Below are 19,864 nucleotides of genomic sequence, written 5' to 3'. Positions count from 1 at the left end.
ACAATCCTGTAAGTTTCAGATGGTGCAGTTAAGCGAATCATTATGTGTTAACAATGAACTTACCAAAGCATGAAAGAAGTCACAACATAGTGAGACAAAAAAAACTTTTACTGCAACACACTTTCATTTATCGTGACAACATTCTTAAATATCAGAAGCTGTTACAGTTAGCTCATCACCAGCAAAAGCGGGTTCCCATTTTCCCTCCTTGTTGCATGTCATCTTCACTTTCTCATTTTGGGAGTTTGCAAGAACGTAACCTTTCAGGCATTGCACAGTGACCACGGACTCATACTCGTTGTTGGATGAGTCATTTTTATGGTTTCCAGGAAAAGGAGGACAGACAACGGGTGCACATTTCCTCTACACACAATATGAAGCAGTTTGTATAAAACCGCAGGCTTAGTAGTTCAAATTAAGAAATATTTTTTCCGATAAAGTTTTTAGTTTGAAGTTTAACTTAAGCAAGAAACCTGGTAAGGAGAGGGTTCCCATTCACCATGGCTAGAGCAAGTTACATCCTTGGACCGTGTTGGGAGGGAAGCATTGTTTTCAAACTGCCATCCATCTCTGCACTTGTAAGTGATCTGCTCAAATGCATACCATCATCATCATGAAAGCAGTACAGGTCGCGCCTTTAGGGTTAACTTATTTGGGTGCAACTTGCTATCTGTTTGCTGCTATCGAAGTATGATGGTTGATACAATTTTGTATTCATAATAACAACAAGTAATAAAACCGTTAAACGTCGATGTAGATGATTGGATCTATAAAAGTTTTTACTGATTTCCCTGGATTTATGTACAGGAAACATTGAACACAAAATAGAAATTTGCTAACCACAACCCCAGCTGCGTGGGCTCCACTTTGTGCTTCATCTACAGTTATTATATCAGCGTGTTTAAGTATCGGCAACTTTGAACAAGTGACAGGAACACAAGGCTTCAAGACAGAGTGCGTCCATTGGCCACTCTTCTGACACATTGTACGTTGCTAGAAAAGAATGTTGCAATTTCTTAATGAAAATCCCTCTCACCAAAACTGCATTGATTTATTTTAGTGGGCAAATGGCAACGCTTTCACGAACCTGTGCGATGCCAAATGAGAGCCAAAACCCAGCAGTGCATCTATATTCCAACTGCTGCCGGAATCGAAATCTCTCTTCATCTGGGTTAAGGTCCACAATTTGTATTCCAACAACCAAGCCCCGTGTTGAGTAGAGGAGAAACCCAGGATCAAAGCATTCCACTGGAGTGCAATCGAGTCCAAATGGGTCTGGTGACCATAAACCACTGGCGTTGCACGAGACAACCGTATCATAGACCAATGTGTTGAACCAGTAGCCTTCAATACAGGACACCAAAGCTTGGTCACCTAATTCGGCAAGCTCTGAAAAATATTAACTAAGTTATAGTTGGTTCTAAGACAAAGTTTTAGTGTTATATCACTCGATGTTAAACTGACTTGTGTTTGAATTAGATCTTGTAAACACTGAGTTTGTTTTAGCGGGTGGATCAAAGCATGTTACGGGTGTGCAATTCAACAGTTTGGGGTCAGGAACCCACTCTCCCTGAAAATCACATTGAATTTCCACAGACAAAACTGCATTTAAGCCTTCCAGGTTGAACTCGGTATCGCATTTGACCGTTGCAACAGACCCATACGTATAACTGCAACAAATATTCTGAAATATCACTGTTTCAAGGTTGTCTAAATTTAGTACAGTCGAATCCGCTTAATTCGGACACCGGATAACCCGGACAACCGCTTTATTCGGCCAAAATGCTCGGGAACGGAACAAAAGTAAAAATTGAACGTAAAAAACTTCTGTTAATTCGGACAATTCTCCGCTTAATTCGGACAATTCTCCGCTTAATTCGGACACATGTTCGCAATTCCATCGTTAGGTTATGAAACTTATGACACAATAAACAGTACTTCGTTCGTTTTAAGACAAGATGCAATTGCATTATGAGCGATTATGGTGAAACAATGACAATCCATGCAGTAACAATCGACAATGAACTCATATAAGGCTGTGCCAGCTTCATAGTCGCTTTTACTTCGGTACAATCGCGTCCATCTTGTAGGACAAAATTGTACAGAAAAGTTTAGGACAAAAAGTGAAATTGCTCACTAAAGTAAACGAAGACGTTTTATGCGATCAGTGCCAGTTACTGCAGTATAGCTCAGCTGCAATTCATTTATTACGCAACAGTACAGTATTTTAAATGCGATTTTTGCCTTTGCGCATGACCATGAAACGAACAATTGATTTTCCGCTTAATTCGGACAAAACCGTTTCTCCGCTTAATTCGGCCAAAAGTGAGCGGAACCAAAGTGTCCGAATTAAGCGGATTTGACTGTATTGTTAAATATCAGCAAATTTTTAAAACAAGATGTTTTCAACTGGTGAGACTCACGCTATTTTACGAGGCAAAGTTACCAAAACATTTTGGCAATAATTGTGGAAAATTTTGAAAAATTGTTCATTTAACATACTAACTGACTGGTGCTTTATAAAACAAGACACATTTGTGCTATCGTTAGCCCCACATTTAAAGTTGTCAAATATCATTTCTGCTAAAATCACTTTTGAATTATTATGCCTAAATTACTACAGTTTTTAACATCACAATGATGGCATTCAAAATAGATGAAAAGTACCCGTCTTTAGCAAGTATACTGGCATTGGGAACATCAGGAGGATTTCCTCTGCAGTTTACTGGAAGACATCTCAGAGCATCAAGTGGAGGATACCACTTCCTATCTGCACGACAAACTGCGTTTGTTGTAGCTTGTCCATTTCTCATCAAGTATCCCTTCTCACATGCTATATTAAGCTCGGCACCAACGTTTGAATGACCACCTTAAATAAAGAAAGATATTAAACGTTTTTATCATCAAAAACTACATAACATTTAATCCTTGCAAATGTGTGCACCGAAGAGAGGTCTAAAAATGCTTGCAATGTTGAACTTTAGCACCACAGCTTTCATTCCACTCACCAGATATGCCCGCATAAGGATTATTTGCTTGCATTTCTTTAGCTGAAAGGCAGCCATAAAGATGACAGCCCAGTAACGCAGGGTCTGGAGCCCATCGGCCATTTGAACCACACGTAACTAGAAGTGTTTTATTCTGGGTTCCGGCAAAATTACGATGGTGCTTGCATTGATATACAGCCTGATAAATAAGATAACAATTTAACTTGCAAACTTGAAACAAAAACAAATTCTCAAAACTAATACTGCATGGTATACACCACTCCATGTTTGTAAAAGTGATGCAGTAACAAAAGTAACAACATAAAACAGTGGTTCTCAATCTGCGTTTGCGAGATATACAGTACTTCAATTCCTCGCAAATAGTTTATTAAGTAAAAATTCTGATATTGGGGGTTCACAAGAAAGCACTATAGCAGCTAAATATCAGCAAGTGGTAAAGGTTGGGAACCGCTGCCATAAAACAAACTTTAAAGATAGCAATTAAACGAAACAACAAGTCAACCTTGGAACCAACAGTCCATCCGTGCCTAGTTTCAGAGAGCATGGATCCGAAGTTAATGAAGGGAGGAGGATCGATGCAGGTCACTGGCTTGCATCTCACATCAGGATGCCACGTTCCATTCTCAATGCACCGCACCACCTCATTAAATTTATATCGGGAAAACCAGTACCCCCTGTCGCACTGCATTATTCTCTGGAAAGACAATAACTTTACATTTAAAGATGACAAGACAAGACCTTCACAACTAAAAATTATAATAAATGTCCAACTGCTCATGAATTTGCAATGTTGGATGTTATGTAACATCTCTTGAACAGATGAAGTACTTACTGCATCATCGTAGTGGTGAGCTCTGCTCTCAGACAGAATAAAACCGTTTGCAGGAACTTGTGGATGTCTTGGACAGCGAACATCAGTGCAATTAACTTGGCTTGGGGGCCATGACCATGCTCCATCTCGTCCACATGCAAGCTTTCTGGAGGGTCGTCTGATGTCCTCGAACCACATTCCTTCCCGACATACAACTTTCACCATAGATAGATAACCCCATGAGGTATCTGCATATTTTTAAACATTTTGTTGGTGAATTGTTAGAATTAAAACACTGCTACCATTTTGTAAGACATTACTTTTACTTGAAGCCAAGTAGTTTGATGATATGTAAAGTACCATGGAGTAAGATTGCATTTGCAATGACGCCAGCTAGAGGTTGGCATGTTATAGCATCACAGTGCATGTGTTTCAGTGATGGTGCCCATTCACCCATGCTACTGCATCGAATTCTAACAGATGAAAGTTTGCCTTCCTTGTGCAAGTCACGGACTTTGTAACCTTCCTTGCACGAAGCATAAATTGTACTTCTGTACTTCAGCATATTTCCCAGTCGATGCGATGGAATACTTTCTGAAAATATTCGCAGGAAATATATTGCTTACAGAGATTGCTGGCTGTTTATAAGAAAGCTCTTTGACAAGTCTTTGTTACAAGGTTATAAACTTATAGCCTACATTGAATAGTCTCCGTAAAATAGTCGATAAAGCATTATGGATAAATCCAAAGTCTGACAAAAACATACTTCCTTCAGGCGTAAATGCATTGTGAAAAGTAATGTCACTTCGATTGCTGGGGATTACACAGTTAGTGTATATACAGCTTAAATGATCTGCAGCAGGCACCCACTGTCCATGTCTGGCGCACTTCAGTGTCGTTTTCATGTCATTAGGTTTCATAACACATAAATCTAAACAAAGGTATTAATTTCAAATGGAGTGAACTGATAAAAAGCTTATAATCAGAAGAAAATAGTTGAATTTTAATTAGCTGACTAAACAGTTCCAGAGATATGACAACTTACTTGAACCATCATTCAGAGACCATTCAGATGCAACACCTTGCTGGCTCGTTGAAACAATAGCACCCCTCAGAGGAGGGCTGTAACGCAATACAGCTAGTTCCCCATGCCTTCGATCCACTTGATTTGCTAGGCCAAGGTACAGGTCAACTTGCTTTCTGGCATAGCAAGTCCATTGCTGTTCACAGTATTCAAAAGAATAAACCAGCTTACTATGTAAAGTATATAATCATTAATGTTACATATGATAAGTCTGTAATAATAACGCGATAGAGTAAGGTAAACAACAAAGACACAATCTCGCCTATCAGGGAGAAATAGAAGTGAAAAAACAACTAGACATTTATTCACTTGTCGTTCGTCAGTTGTTACACATTTTTCCAAAGCAACAGAAGAGAATCCTGTTGAACTGATGTCTCCTATAGGTGAAGACGAAGCCAAGCAACGACCGGACACCACATGATAGAGGAGTCTGGTGTCTTGTGGAAACCACTGCCAAACTAGCGTGGCATCGTCGCCAGAGTCGCACAGAGCTTCGTCGGCCACTGACACTTTTGAATCGTGGGCATAAGCTTGAAGGCATCCCCCATCAAGATGGGAAGATACGTAGATGCTGAGAAGGTCTTATGTTATAATTACAAACAATTTAATTACGTTGTAATTTAAAGTATGTATTTTAACAACTTCCGACAAGATTGTTTTAATGCATGCTTGTCTCTGCAACAGGTTTATATTGCAAAACATTTTTCATAAATTGAGAGGGTTGTTGTTTTAATAAAACATATGCACTACATTAATGCAATGCAATAACACATTTGGTAGTTTGTGTTGCATTTTTATCTAAAGAATATGATAAACCAAAAATCACTAAAAAGTAGAGTTTTAGAGAAGTAATTTAGGTTGAGTAAATCAGTCTAGCTTACAATAACGAGTCACAACTCGCAAAAGGTATTCCATAAATCTAAAATACCCGCTGTCGAGCTAGATTTGTAATGACAGTCATGTAGGCTGTCCTGAGAAAAACATTGAATGATACCCGTCGGTAGGGCACAACTTTCATTGCGGCATGTTACACTCTGAGTGAAAGTGGTTAAAATGAACCAAAATGACAAATCAACCAAATGATACTGTTTCAATTTAAACATCAACCCGACCCATCAGATTCTTACCTAAAATGGTGTGTGGTGTGGTGCGCTTCCTTGCAAAAGTACTCAGCTTTCGCTTCGTGAACTGGAGCATCTCGTTTATTTTGATATTTAGCAATTGTGTTACGCCAGTTGATCATCGTTGCATTTATTACATCACCAGGGGGGAGGGGGCAAGGAGTGTAGTCACATTTCAAGCCTGCTATGCTGGGTATCCATCTTAATCAACAGACAAAGTTTTTAAAATAGATATTATCAAGAAGCACGAAATTCATATCAGTATAAAGCCACACATTATTATCGAAAATTTGTCAGTTATCGTATCTTACTTTCCCTCAGGGCCACAAATGGCTTTCGCTGTACCAGATAAAACCAATTTGGAATGGTTATATAATGAATCGCCATGCATGCAACCTATCGTGATGGCTTGTCCCACTCTAGAATATAGAAATATGATAAAATCAAAATAGACCTGAAATGTATTATATTTAAACTAAAGTAAAATGTTTAACTTCAAAAGGGTGTTATATGTGTTAGCTTACCCTTTTCCAACACTGCTTAATACGTTCCGTGGAGTGGGACACACTGTGTCTTCACATTGAAGTACCATAGGACTAGGAAGCCACTGGCCGGAAGCATCGCATTTATGGTGACTTTCGGGGACAACCTCACCTGATGACAATACCAGGTGCTTGCCAAATTCACACCTGTTGTTGGGGCAGTAATGAAGATTGCTTAAGTAACTGTGCTAATGTCACCAACACATGAAATCCTTATGAGGAAAATGTTATAACTCTTAGTTCATGACTCAAGCTTATATAAATTTACAAGGAAGTTTTAATTTGACAACGCTTCATAAATATTGATGTATTAAAAATGAAAATAGAATGGTGTACTTATAAGTGATGATGCTATGTAGTCGAAAAACATTCCCGATCACTTTCATGCCAGCTAAGTTTGGGGGTGGTGGGCATAGCATGGTCTGGCAGGCTGCCAGAGGAGGTTCCCACACACCACCGAGGTTACAAACACTTGTTTGTGAAACCTCGTTATGACGAACTACATAACCAGAATGGCATGTCACTTGTACACTGGTGCCAACCGCAACTCGATCTTCACCCTAACCAAGCAGGATGAGATATAAACTTAACTTCAGTGGAGTTGATAGAGCCACACATTTGCACTGCAAGGGGAAATATGAAATCACTTTGAAATACCTTTGGTAAAGTTAGTGGATGGGCATAAGCAGGATCGGCTGGTCTTGAACAAAATCTCGAATGGCACTTCAGCAGTCTAGGAAAGCATGCAGCAATATTGGCATTGACAATATACAAAATCAGAAGACAACCCAAGCACTTTTAAGTCACAAAACAAAGCAAAATAATTGGGAGTTTCCATTGTGTCCTACACCTCAAATCAAGTGACCATTTTCCATCCATGAGGCAAAAAATTTTCTGCTGCTCGGAACCATCAGAAAATCGATAGCCAGGATCACATTTATACACAACAGCTGATTCATAGACATACCCAGTTATCACAGTTGAAATATTTCCTGTCTAAATATTACATGATGATTTTGTAATCTATATCACTTCCAGTTAAAAAGAAAAGAAATGTCATTAGATAAATACAGCGCCGTGCTGAGATAGATAATGTAACACATGCATCAATTAATCTCGTAAGTTGGGTACCTTGTAGATTTGACCGTTATTAGCCAATCATATTATCCATACTTGAAAATTATTTTAAAACAACCGTTCTACAAACCAAAAAAATGTTGTTTTCGAATGGCACTCTTTCACCAGGAGAAAACCGATATCCATCGATTATCCGACTAGGTGGCTGTGGGCAGGGATACTGCGCTCTGACCGCACAAAGCTTCTCGGTAACCATTGCATCACATGGTGTTTCTATCACTGTAGCAAAGTGGGTATTAAAGCTAATATGACAAAGATTACAGAAAACAAGTGATATAACTAGCAACGAGACCAACATTGCTTAATATTTTAAAATAAGTGCGTGTGAGGAGTCGCAACCTTGTGAGAAAGTGGAATTGACAGAGGTTCTGATCATTAAACACCAGTATCCAATATGGCGGTGAGTAGGATTAATATAAAGCTCAGACAGGCCATGGTAACACCAAGCGCCGTAAGGTTCTCTGTTATTTGAAGTGCAATCATGTAATCCTGTCCTATACATGTTACATATGTCACTGTGGTGCATCTTGAAATATGCTTTTCCTTCATTGGCAATCCAACCGCACTTGCAAGAGTGAAGGTACTGCAACAGACAAAGATAAAAAGGTAAGTGTCAATTTCAGCTCGTCTAACCTCGAAGTTTATCACAACGACTACTTTTACTCATTAACATTTGACATTAAGCTTCAACCGAGCTTATGTCAATAGAAGGTTAATGGTGAAGTGCAAAAGTGATTTCACTGCTAACAATTTTTAAGTACAGACTTTACATCAAAGAAAAAATTGACACAAGTGATAACAATTGATGACTTCTCAAAAGCTTGTCATTTCTCATTATGGTAGATACTGATACCTCAGCCTCGCTAGAAACAAAAAACAATGAAGAACGTTGTTGGAAATGTTTGCTTTCATATTGTGAGCACGTGCTGTCACTTTCATTTATGTTACATTGCCGAGTATCCAAGAATGATGATGCTGTTTTGTTATAGCAAGACCCAACAAACACTAAGTACTGTGGTTTCAGACTTTGGCTGCAAAAGCTTTCATTGCGATATGGATCTAAAATAACATGCTTGATAATTCTTTTAAATCAATTCCTATTGTCCATTAGACATCAAATATGAGCCTCTATGGCGGATATAAATACTAGATCAATACAAGATTTGCTTTATGACATAAATGTACGAAGCCTTAATCTGTATCTGTATCAACCTACCCATTAATGCAACAAAACGGTCTCCAGGATAAAACGAACTGGCGTCATCAACATCAGGAACTAGTTTAGCTATAGGTTTATCATCTATAAACTCCAGTTGCAAAAACCAGTTGCTGTTATAATCAAATGTATATTTCAATTTATCACCATCGCATACCCAATGTTGGCCTCTAGTGAGTTTTATACATTCCGATGGTTCAAACAGGAATTTATTATAAGAGGATGAAGTCGCTGACAACAAATAAAGTTAAACGTTAAATAATTGAAACATAGAGAAAGTTTGAAGTAAGTAATATGAATTGTAAGTGGTAGTATAGTTAGATGGACTCTGTGTGTCAGTTACGGACAAATCATAAAAAAGCTTCTTGCATGGGTAACTTGACATTACAATCACTTGCCTTGCAGACACAGTTTGCTCTCCGTGTGCATAATATGTCCTCCGGATATCCAATGAAACAAAAAGGTCAAATTTTGCCAATTATTAGGACATTCCTGGAACTGTAAACAAAGCTTTTATATTAAAATGTTATGTTTTAAAATATTCAAAGTATTTGACGATAAATCATTGCATAGCTCGATAAGTTTACTTTCTCTAAAAGCCTTCAGCATGTAGGGCAGGGGTTCCCAACCGGTGGTACGCGTACCACTAGTGGTACGCGGGAGATTTTCATGTGGTACGCGAGCAGCTCTCCGTTGCATGCGATATACAGTATAGTAGTATAACAATTTCATTTTGAGTTGCTAAAATATGCGAACAACACTTTTATTTCTTTCCGTACTAAATTCTCTGCACTCAGAAAGCTACTTTTGTCGATCTTGCTCCCTGCTGTCATTGTTATTAATATAATGCTGTTGTGCGAATATTGGATCAAATTAGTTGTTTTGAAATTAGTGGTACGTGTTGACAATCCGTAGTGGCTAAGTGGTACGAGAACATAAAAAGGTTGGGAATGTAGGGAAATAAAAAAATACTGGTTACCTGGTTAAAACAACTTACTACAGATTCATTAGATGCATCTATGGTGAGGCAGAAATGCACAGGTGAGGATCCATTCACAGAAAAAGTTTCAGTTGACTTAATTTGAAATTTTGCTGTGACATAGTCAAGGTCAGACGTCAGCAACTTGCCAGTCAAACGTGATCTGTTATTATTAGTTACTATTAGTAATTTCTTAATAATAAGTTAATAGTTAAGAGTTAATAACAGTAATAATAGTAGTTAATAACAGTTCATAATATCAACAAAAAGAAAAAAATATTAATAGCTTTCATGGCACAAACTTTAATTTATGTCAACCTGAAAGAAATATCAGCTTCAGTTAAAGCTCTGAATCTATCATTGTCAAGAGAAGAGTTAAGCACTTGTGATGCTCCAAGTTGAAACTGTTCTTTGCTCAAACTGCTTATCATTTCTATCATATCCGGAGCGATGGCAACTTCCAATGGAACCATTTCAGACGGAAATGGACATTCCAGGCTGTCTGAGTGAACAGCGTAACTTGTATTGCTCTCAACCACCTAAATAAAATCGCTTTCTGTATGTTTATAGACAACGAAATTTAAGTTGCAAACAAGCTGGGTGCGCTGTGAGTGCGGGAACCAAAACAAAAAACAATTGAGCTCAAGACATTTCTGCAGGGAATGTAGTTTTAAGAATGACTCAATTGTGATGTGATTAAAATATACCTTGAAGTATAAATAAAAGTACAAAAAGTAATTAACAGTGATGAAATGATTTTTATGAAAACAAAATACATATAAGAGCCTTCACCTTTATACACCAATGCCCAACAAGTGTAAAACCTGGTGGACATGGTTTAGTGCAAGATACAGATGACAATGATTCTATGTGTTTTGGATTTACACGAATCAAACGTATCGGCAACCATTCAGTGGTCCACGTATTGTTGTCACCACAGGTCAACGTGATATTGTCCACTCCTGTCTCCATTAGGTACCCTGGGTCACATCTAAAATGAATGAAAGCTTTTTTATCTGGTCAAGGTTAATAGCTCCCTGTTCATTATTATTCTAAGGGCTTTAGGTTTTAGTTAGATAAATTCATTGCGTAAAACTTATAATAATAATAATAATACTTGTAAGCACTTGAATTTATAAATTATATACTTGTAAGTGATATTATTTTTGTATGGCACAGAGGATGATTGAGACAGTGGAGAAGCATTTTTAACTCCTATCTTTGAAACATCGCAAGTCAGCACATTACAAGCTGGGACCAGACCCGACCAAATACCCTAAAACCATAAAATGCAGTCAATATACTAATAAATATTCAACTTACCTGAAAGCATTTTAATTGTCTACAAATTCTAGTGTCTGTCTACTAGCTAATGTTGTACTTTAAGGTATGGATCAGAAAGTGCAGCAAAAAAGCAGCTGTAAATGCTGTATACTGTTTCTAGGAGTATCAAAATCGCTTACATTCAAGCAAATTAGGTCGTAGGTTATATTATTGGTTGTCACAGTTTCTGCAGACCTCATGTGTCCTTTTTGACATCCATACAACACTTTGGATCCGTTTGCGTAAAGCAGACCAGGACCAGTATGAAATATACCCACTATGTGACCTCTAAGAAAAGAACAGTATGACATTGAAGAAAGATTTTTTTGTGCCACGTCAGTGACTGTAAGGATAAATTTAGATTCACCTGAAGAGCTCAGGAGGAGGTGAGCAAAGAATAGGACATCGCTGGATATGTTTGCATCGTTCGCTTTTACGATCAGACACCCAACACCATGGTCCTGATTCATCTCGATCTGGATTTCGACAAAAACTATGATTTGGAGAAATGACACCAGAGCTGAAAAATAAGGTGATCATAACAAAACAACTCTCAAACGTTGTTGGACTTGATGAATGAACAACAACCTACTGCAGCTGGCCCAAGTTTATTTGCCTTTCCAGCCAATTCAAACAAGGTTTTCCAGACCAACTTGTATTTACGGTCCCTTGGTAATCAAAGCCTGAGCCATTAATACATTCAGATGGAGCCTCACATACATAAGGCAACTTTCTGATGCCACCAGTTACAGACCAACTGCCACTTTCAGCCGACAGGACAACTCCCAGTTTATCTGGACATGAGGGAAGGTGGCAACTTTCCCATCTTGTTTCATGGTCCATGGTGAGACACCAAGGCAAAGTACCATCTTCTCTGTAGCTTGGAGGATTTCTATGAGGTATGGCAAGAACTTATCAAGTTACTGTACATTATCTGTAGTCTGAGCAATCAGAAACTTACCTGCAGGGAAAAGACTTCCATTAAAGGTACAATAAAGTTACAATAAATTCCCAATTTGCATCATACAGAGAAGATATAAAAAACAAGCGCATGCAGTATAGCATTTACCACACCTGCAAAACGGCCCTTCAGAGATTGGATAAGTATGGGGATGAGGCGATTGTCTTCTCCATGACTGGCACAATAAGCCACCCTTTGTCCAACTTTTTAGACCGTGATATGACGTCTGACCTTTCTGCCAACAGTCTTTCATCACAGGTAACATTCCATGTGCATCTGGATTAAACAGGTTAACATAAGTTGAACGTGGAATCAGAGTTATGTGATTTTCAGGAAAAACTAACAACATCAACTTCAGCACTCCTAGTTTCAAATTTCTTCACAACACAAACAATAGAAGCATTTCACACTGACTACTAGAAAGATCTCAACCATTGACCTTATTATCTTACCGGTTTACATGTGCAATGTTAAATACGAATCAAAGAAAATCTAATACTGTCAACTTACCAAACGATTCCGTTATAAGCCATTTTGATTCATTGAGGTTCCGCAATATGATTGCAGCATTATCAGATACACCAACACTATCATCTGTTTCATTAACCTTGGGATTGAAAGGAAAATAGTTGTAAACTTGCACATTAACGTTCTCGTGTGATTTGTAACTCCCATTCAATGTATCTGGGATCTCGTTCAGAGAAATGACCAATGCATTATCTGTGGCCAAAGCAATTTGAACACCGATTTGGAATTTGATAACCCTCCATAGTTGATTTCTGTATTACATAAATAAAACAAGTAAGAGATATGCAACAATCAACTTAAAATAAAAGGGCTGTGTTCGTTATGAATATAATTCATCAGATCTTGAACCAATGAAATAAGCCACCTTACAAGCACCAGTTGTTTGCTCACACCAATCTTCTAAATGCTAATGCTGAATCAGCTCATCAACCTTATAAACTATTGTGATTTGCTCATACTGTTATAAATGATCCCTTAACAATGAAATGCATTGCATACTCAACATACTCAACAAAAAATTCTCCAATACACCAGGCCCTGGTAGTGGAAGACTTACTCATTCAAATTATCATTGGTTGGGCAATTCTGTACAATCAATCCTTTATCCTCTGTAGCAGTGAGACAACAACGTGTTATCACAGAAGCAATGTTAACAATCGCTGACCCCGCCCCTGCCCAGCGCCACCATGCTCTATCCTTAAACTCTTCCGAACAAGGAGCGAACCTTACTTCTGTATCATTGCAGATGTCATCTTCAACTGTATATATGTAATCTATTAGCACTTGAATATACTGATTATACGGCAAGGAAAATTTTTTTGATTGATCGTGTCTATCTATTTACCTGTAAGATCAAAGATTTTGATTGATACTTATAAGGCTATTGCAGTGAAGCAATTAAATTATAAAAACTTATAACAGCAACAATAGGCCTATTACAAAAATGCTTTAAACAGTTCCTATCAAAAACAAGTACTCTACCGAACTCCTACATATTAGGTTCAACGTTATAAAATATATTAGGCCGGTGGTTCCTGGCCTGGGTCTGCAAAAGTGGCGCAGGAAAAGTTGGGAACAAATGTATTAGGTTAAAAACATCAAAATAAATTTACTTTCTGCCATTAAACAGTAATCTTCCTTGCCGACGAGGACACTATGAATCATGAAGACCTCGTCGCTAGAAACCTGGCCAGCATGGTCCAACAGACGATGTACGCCATCTCTCTCTCTGCCAGTGTTACCCACACAGACTCTGTGGTTATCTAAAGTGTGATAAGACTGGTTAAATCCATAAAAACTGTTACAACTGAGTTATGGTTGATGAGTTAATGCAGTACTAAAATCACCTGCATCGGGAAAATCTTGAGAGCAAGCAGATTGTAAAAATAAATTTTTTGCTTGTTTTGAAGCATATTTTGTGAAACTCTCTTCATCTAGAAGACAATACAACGGTAGGTAACAATATCTAAGTTTTATTTCACACCAAGCACAATCACAGGCATGCATTAGGATCTTGAGCTCAAGATGCAATCTAATGTACTGTAAAACAACTGCAAAAACAGAAGTACAAAAAAATACCGATTAATACTCCTGTTTTAATCCATTTCTGCCACCTGTCAGATCGATCACAGTAACCGATAACAACAGAGGTGTCATTTACAAGTTCCTTTCGGTAGTGTCTGCCTGAAGCCGGAGAACGGAGACACATTGCAAAATGCCGATTGAAGATGTGTTCAGTCCACAACGAACTCCATCTTTGCGTGGTATCCGAGGCGTCACATGGTTTCATAATAACACTTAATTCACCAATCTGCAAATTATGACAATACTTTCTGTTATAGCATTTTTGCTTTGTATTACATTTTACATACAGTAGACTATTTCATTGTTGTTGTTAGCTTAAATTTTTTGAAAGAATTGTTAATAAGCATATTATTATTTGTACCAACAACACGAATCACATTAAAGTTAAGTAACCTCCGTATCTTCAGATATGCCCATGCACAGTTCTGATGTGACTTCATAAATGCTGAACCAGTCACCATGCCAGTCTCTACACACGTGCAGGTCTGTTGGACCATTGTACTCAGTGCTAGCATACCACCTTGTCAGCATCGGCTCATGAAACACCAAGCTTGTGTTTTGCACAGAAAGTTGCTGAGTGCTATTGGCTGGAAAGCATTACTGTAAAGCTTTCTGATATGTTCCATGTTTTACTGTTTGCTGACAACTAATGACATATAAGTATGGACAAACAAGATCTGTAGCATAAAGATTGAGCACAAAACATTTAGGTTGGGTACTAGAAACATTCCCATGTACTAACGTGTTCCAGGCACTTACATGGTAAGATATTTTCATCGTGAAGTACCCAGAGTAAATCTTGGTCAGGATCCTTCATATTACATCTTTCACCACCAACCTCACTACAAGGATGAATAATTATTAGTAATATTAAAAACTGCTGACTACAGGTATGTACGAGTTGTACAGACTCATACTCAACGTACTCAAGGTAACATAAAACAGAGTTGATCAAAAAAGTAGTATTATAACTAAGTGAATAAAATGAATAAAGTAAATGAATAAAATGGCCAAAATATTTTTAACCTACTTATAACAGGCGTTTTGTTTCAGTCTAGGATTGAGAATGCTTCTAGACTGAAACAAAACATCTGCTACACTTATGTTCAATAGACTTCTGGCTATTTCACTCATTTTTTCAAAGTACAAGCCATTTCAAAACAATGTTCACTGAAATAACAATCTAGGGGAAGTCAAAAGTGGAGAATTGCTGAATATCTTGTTTCAATCTTTGTAGCAATAAATAAAAATGTTAAACATTGAGTAGATAGCAATATTTGAGTTAACTGCGCTGAACCTGGCCTTTGGTGAACCATATTCACTGGTATGGGCCTGGACCGAAACGCTTGGCCACCACTGATGTATATTAATAAACTTAAAAACCATAAAATCGGATAATGAAATCCAAAACACAAGATTCAAAATAGCAAATAATGATAAATAAAACAAGAATCTTCTGACTACCTTGTAAAAATTACAGTCTCATAGAAATAAAAACTTACAATTCAGGTTCCGAATCATTTATAGATTTTAGATTTCTAGCTAAACACAGCCCAGTCGGAGTATGCATCAAGAATTTGAGTGAATATCTCCAAAGACTTGCTTCTATACAATCAACCATAACTGCCTGAAGCAATAATAATAATTCTACAACCAAGCCTCATTACAAAACTATGCGCTCACTGCACATGATTTTACCGCCATGGATCCTTAATGTATTTACCTCTTCAATCATTATTATCAGAGCATTCTTACTAAGAAATCATTCACCGTATTCAAAACTGAAAGCAACTGTTGCTGTATAGTTACCTGATTTGTTGTTGTGTTCAAGTCCAAGCAAAGACCAAGAGCAGAGACTATATAGAATTGTGAACCTTTACTTCCAGGCCAACCTATTTGAACAATTGCACTCAGCTGAAAACTACAGAAACTCGATGAATGGGTACCAAGTCAAGATATTTCTACTGTATCATTCAAACTTAGTTAAAATGTTAGAAGTATGGAAGTCACCTTGCGTTACGTTGATGGAAATATTATGCCAAAATCGACTTATTTTTAACTTCCCAATAACACCACCATCATTGGAGTATTGAAAATTAACCATTTCACCATCTGCAATCTATGCATGTGGTAATTATGAAAAACGAAAGTACACAAATGAAATTATGAGATACAATATATAAAACACTAGCACATGGGTTCTTAACCGGTGGGCCACAGGAGCATTTTGAGGTGGGCCACAGAGCTATTTCGAAAATTATAAAGTTGGTGAAAATTTTAGTTTTATTTAGTTGGTGACAATTTTGTAACGTCCAAATTAGCATTGTTGTTTGACCAAATTATATGATTTAAGTGATAATGATTTATATGATTTTGAGTCGCCCAAATCTCCAGGTCCAGGTCCAAAACTTAGGTGATCAGCATTGAAAGTGGGCCACGACTATAAAAAGGTTAAGAACCCCTGCACTAGCAGGTAGATGGCATGTATTTAATTTACTTACTGCAGCACCAAGTCCAACATAAGCATCAGAGAATCCAGCTTCATCTATAAGATTTCTCAATATTAGTTGGTTGTTTTTTTCTTTGTCTGCAGCTAATTTTGCACGCAGAGAAACTCCTTGTACAGACATGTTTTGACATCCCTTGCGAGCCTCAATCAAATTAGCTGGCTTTTCAATCACTTTGAAGCAAGCCCAAGCTGTAAAAATGGCTGTTTCATACACAGACTAAGAGTTTGGGGGCATAACGTTCAAAGCAATTTAGCTGTTGCAAAAATAGCAAAACAAAACTGGAGTTAATTGGTATTTCATATGATTTGCAAAAACTTTGAACAAAAAATGTCAACCTAAATGACTTAAAACTAATATCAATAAAAAATAGTTGGCCAACCAAAACTTGAGTTATCAAATCCCACTGGACAATGTGGTCGACAGGGAGGTGAATCACATTGCTCTGTTTCAGTGCCAGAGTCTTCGCACAAGCCCCTGCCTGGATCTCCCCTGCTGCAAACTCGTTGGCGGGAACGCAAACCAATCCCTAGACCAAGACATGTTGTAGAACATTCAGACCACTGACCTGCAAAAACAAAAATTTCGAAGGCTTCAGGGAAAACAAAAGAAATCTTTGACAAAGACGTTGCTATCAGAGAACCAACCCCAATTTTGCCATGTTCTTTTCCAAGAGCAAATAGTGTCATTCGTGCCACCAAATACCCAGATATCACTGCTGTGTATGTTGCTCATGAAAAGATAACCATTGTCTGAGTCAACATGAACATGTCTGCAAAACATTTTTTATAGTTTATAACGAATTAAATTATAAGTATAACAAAAAAATATTAAAATCTACTAGCCAAGTGACTGAAGCTAAATATTTTAAGTATATACCTATTACTATCAGAAGAATTTATCAATCCTAAAGTCCGATTATTCAAGCATTCCCACAACTGTAAAGAATCTGTGTGGTTACACTCTACCATGATGACCATTGTGCTCTAAAAACAATAAATATCAAAACTGTTATAATACTTAAAAATATAAATTGGATAACCATACACCGGGTCAAGATAAGCATACTATTTAGATTGCATTAGCAAGAGCACAACACAATGAAATTTCAGACACGTAAATACTATTATTAGTACTAACATTAATATCTTTGGCCATACACTTTCCTGATTCAATATTTCTAAGATTATGAATACGATGCCATTTCCATTTGAACAGATTATAGTAAGGTGCAAAGGTAGTGGGACAATGCCATGCCAAAATAACTGATCCATTAGTTTTTGCTTGCATACACCATGAAACGTCTACAGCTTGGCCAGATAGGATCAGAAATCCTACAATAATTGATTACATGTTAAGAAAATCAGCTATTATACATACCGGTACAAATATGTTCCATGAAGTGGTGGTTACTGCCACAAACTCAGTTAAAGGCATTTATTTAACTTTGTTTAACTTGCGTGTTTTCGACTGCAACAGTCAATAATAACAGTTTAACTTGGAGTGGTGAAAATTACATAAGAATGCTTAAGATAGGTAAAACATAAACGATGAACACAAGATTTTATGTTGCAACACTGCGAAACAGTAGCGGTGTGTTACATTTCATGCTTCAAATTTGAGCAGCACAAGATAAAAAAAATCACAACCATAACAGACAGAATAACGATGACCAAAGCGATAATTTATGTGACATTACTGAATTTTAATGAAAGTGAAACATTGTTTTCAAAGGTTTGTTTGTCTAGCGACAATTTCAATTGTTTCCTTAACAAAGCTACATAAATTTTGTTTTATACTGTAATCAGTTTTGGAAATTTTTAATATTTTGAAGTTACTAGTGCCGACATCGAAATTTTTACAAATTTGTCAATTAATTATTATTAGTGTCGTTCATGGCAGAACTGCCATATTTTGTCGGTGCGACTGTGCGTTCCTTTATGGCAAAGGTAGGTTGTTGTTGCGTTGCTGTGTTGTTGACTCCTTTACTCAGAAGGCTGCTGTTTCTGTTGGTTGTTACCTTCACTTATATATTAAATGAAAAGAACACGGCTTTCTTAATTTAAGACTTTACTCAAACTGATGTCCTGCGCGCAGGCAGTGCAAAAAACGAATGGGACGGTAAAACGAATGCGCAGTGCTGAAATCAACACATGCGGTAACATTCCGAGGGCGCCAACCAGCGACAAACCAAACAAACACCAAAAGGCCGCTACACCTTAACCCTTCTTAAGACGTGGTTTTACCTTCAAAGTCGGTGAGTACGTGTGGTTTTACCCAAGTCCGAAAAAGACAAGCCAAATAATATTTTAAACTGCATTTTTTTAATAATCGCTACACCATGCTACTTGAAAACAAACCCTTCCCTCCCAACATTATATGAAGAAACACATGTATTTATGCAAAAATATCCCCAAGATTTGTTAATGCAAATAACTAATCTATGTTAAGCCTGTCCTTTACCCACCGTCAGTTGGACCATCACCAAGCAAACAATCTATCTCATCAGAATCATCAATGCAATCGTTGTAACCATCACATATCCAGCGTTTGGGTAAACAATTCTGGTCCTCTTCATCTTTCGTTCCAGGACATAAAAATTCCTCTTCATTACATGTTGCCTAAGTGATAAAATTTCCATGTAAATGAAGATTGAGGCGTTAGCATTAATTTATAAGCATTTATACAATTAATTGCAGTATGCAGCGAAGTCAGACCTCTATTCTGTCATCAGCACAATTGCTTCGAGTGCAAGCTTGAACCTTAACTGTGGGTCCAATGCAGGGAATTAAAGTTTTACACTGGCGAACTTTTGTTCTTTGACCAGCAGATGAACACGAAGCAGCGCTACAATCGCTCCACTGCGACCAATTTGTCCATGAATCATCTATGACACGTATAGTGCTGGGTTGTCATATATCAGTGATGATCAAGTCAAAAGTTTGGCAAATCAGTATTTTACGTAATACAAACACAATAACCAATATTTCTAGCACATTACTATGGTCACACTAACTTTAAACAAGTTTAAAAACAAAGCTAAAACACATGTAAAACTTTTAT

At 37.4% G+C, this 19,864-nt stretch overlaps 1 protein-coding gene across 2 annotated transcripts in view; it reads right to left on the bottom strand.

The window, feature by feature from the left end:
• Positions 1 to 19,864, bottom strand: part of LOC143446897 (uncharacterized) — a 43,116-nt gene that overhangs the window by 21,654 nt on the left and 1,598 nt on the right. Inside the window, exons 3-51 of one of the 2 annotated variants that reach the window (XM_076946752.1) lie at positions 19,519 to 19,688; positions 19,269 to 19,422; positions 17,942 to 18,135; positions 17,681 to 17,787; positions 17,449 to 17,573; positions 17,184 to 17,369; positions 16,796 to 16,992; positions 16,305 to 16,413; positions 16,104 to 16,186; positions 15,797 to 15,921; positions 15,054 to 15,136; positions 14,688 to 14,881; positions 14,289 to 14,520; positions 14,057 to 14,143; positions 13,823 to 13,972; positions 13,267 to 13,468; positions 12,693 to 12,961; positions 12,296 to 12,458; positions 11,814 to 12,113; positions 11,589 to 11,741; positions 11,362 to 11,509; positions 11,047 to 11,174; positions 10,691 to 10,889; positions 10,217 to 10,437; positions 9,917 to 10,061; positions 9,318 to 9,417; positions 8,920 to 9,150; positions 8,557 to 8,762; positions 8,043 to 8,286; positions 7,774 to 7,922; positions 7,417 to 7,562; positions 7,224 to 7,299; positions 6,903 to 7,126; positions 6,549 to 6,713; positions 6,336 to 6,443; positions 6,031 to 6,225; positions 5,213 to 5,474; positions 4,865 to 5,039; positions 4,586 to 4,750; positions 4,180 to 4,413; positions 3,841 to 4,067; positions 3,511 to 3,702; positions 3,009 to 3,186; positions 2,668 to 2,869; positions 1,465 to 1,670; positions 1,088 to 1,389; positions 841 to 993; positions 474 to 587; positions 180 to 363 (exon numbers count right to left, since the gene is read on the bottom strand). In XM_076946752.1, the coding sequence (XP_076802867.1) occupies positions 180 to 363; positions 474 to 587; positions 841 to 993; positions 1,088 to 1,389; positions 1,465 to 1,670; positions 2,668 to 2,869; positions 3,009 to 3,186; positions 3,511 to 3,702; positions 3,841 to 4,067; positions 4,180 to 4,413; positions 4,586 to 4,750; positions 4,865 to 5,039; positions 5,213 to 5,474; positions 6,031 to 6,225; positions 6,336 to 6,443; positions 6,549 to 6,713; positions 6,903 to 7,126; positions 7,224 to 7,299; positions 7,417 to 7,562; positions 7,774 to 7,922; positions 8,043 to 8,286; positions 8,557 to 8,762; positions 8,920 to 9,150; positions 9,318 to 9,417; positions 9,917 to 10,061; positions 10,217 to 10,437; positions 10,691 to 10,889; positions 11,047 to 11,174; positions 11,362 to 11,509; positions 11,589 to 11,741; positions 11,814 to 12,113; positions 12,296 to 12,458; positions 12,693 to 12,961; positions 13,267 to 13,468; positions 13,823 to 13,972; positions 14,057 to 14,143; positions 14,289 to 14,520; positions 14,688 to 14,881; positions 15,054 to 15,136; positions 15,797 to 15,921; positions 16,104 to 16,186; positions 16,305 to 16,413; positions 16,796 to 16,992; positions 17,184 to 17,369; positions 17,449 to 17,573; positions 17,681 to 17,787; positions 17,942 to 18,135; positions 19,269 to 19,422; positions 19,519 to 19,688 (8,562 nt within the window). Of the gene's footprint in view, positions 1 to 179; positions 364 to 473; positions 588 to 840; positions 994 to 1,087; positions 1,390 to 1,464; positions 1,671 to 2,667; positions 2,870 to 3,008; positions 3,187 to 3,510; positions 3,703 to 3,840; positions 4,068 to 4,179; positions 4,414 to 4,585; positions 4,751 to 4,864; positions 5,040 to 5,212; positions 5,475 to 6,030; positions 6,226 to 6,335; positions 6,444 to 6,548; positions 6,714 to 6,902; positions 7,127 to 7,223; positions 7,300 to 7,416; positions 7,563 to 7,773; positions 7,923 to 8,042; positions 8,287 to 8,556; positions 8,763 to 8,919; positions 9,151 to 9,317; positions 9,418 to 9,916; positions 10,062 to 10,216; positions 10,438 to 10,690; positions 10,890 to 11,046; positions 11,175 to 11,361; positions 11,510 to 11,588; positions 11,742 to 11,813; positions 12,114 to 12,295; positions 12,459 to 12,692; positions 12,962 to 13,266; positions 13,469 to 13,822; positions 13,973 to 14,056; positions 14,144 to 14,288; positions 14,521 to 14,687; positions 14,882 to 15,053; positions 15,137 to 15,796; positions 15,922 to 16,103; positions 16,187 to 16,304; positions 16,414 to 16,795; positions 16,993 to 17,183; positions 17,370 to 17,448; positions 17,574 to 17,680; positions 17,788 to 17,941; positions 18,136 to 19,268; positions 19,423 to 19,518; positions 19,689 to 19,864 lie in introns of those variants that run through there. The other variant, XM_076946753.1, reaches the window with a different exon arrangement.

The sequence above is a fragment of the Clavelina lepadiformis genome, chromosome 2 (assembly GCF_947623445.1).
Source record: "Clavelina lepadiformis chromosome 2, kaClaLepa1.1, whole genome shotgun sequence".
Lineage (NCBI taxonomy): Eukaryota > Metazoa > Chordata > Ascidiacea > Aplousobranchia > Clavelinidae > Clavelina > Clavelina lepadiformis.
Note: the sequence above shows the minus strand (reverse complement) of the source record. Positions and strands in the feature narration are given on the sequence as shown.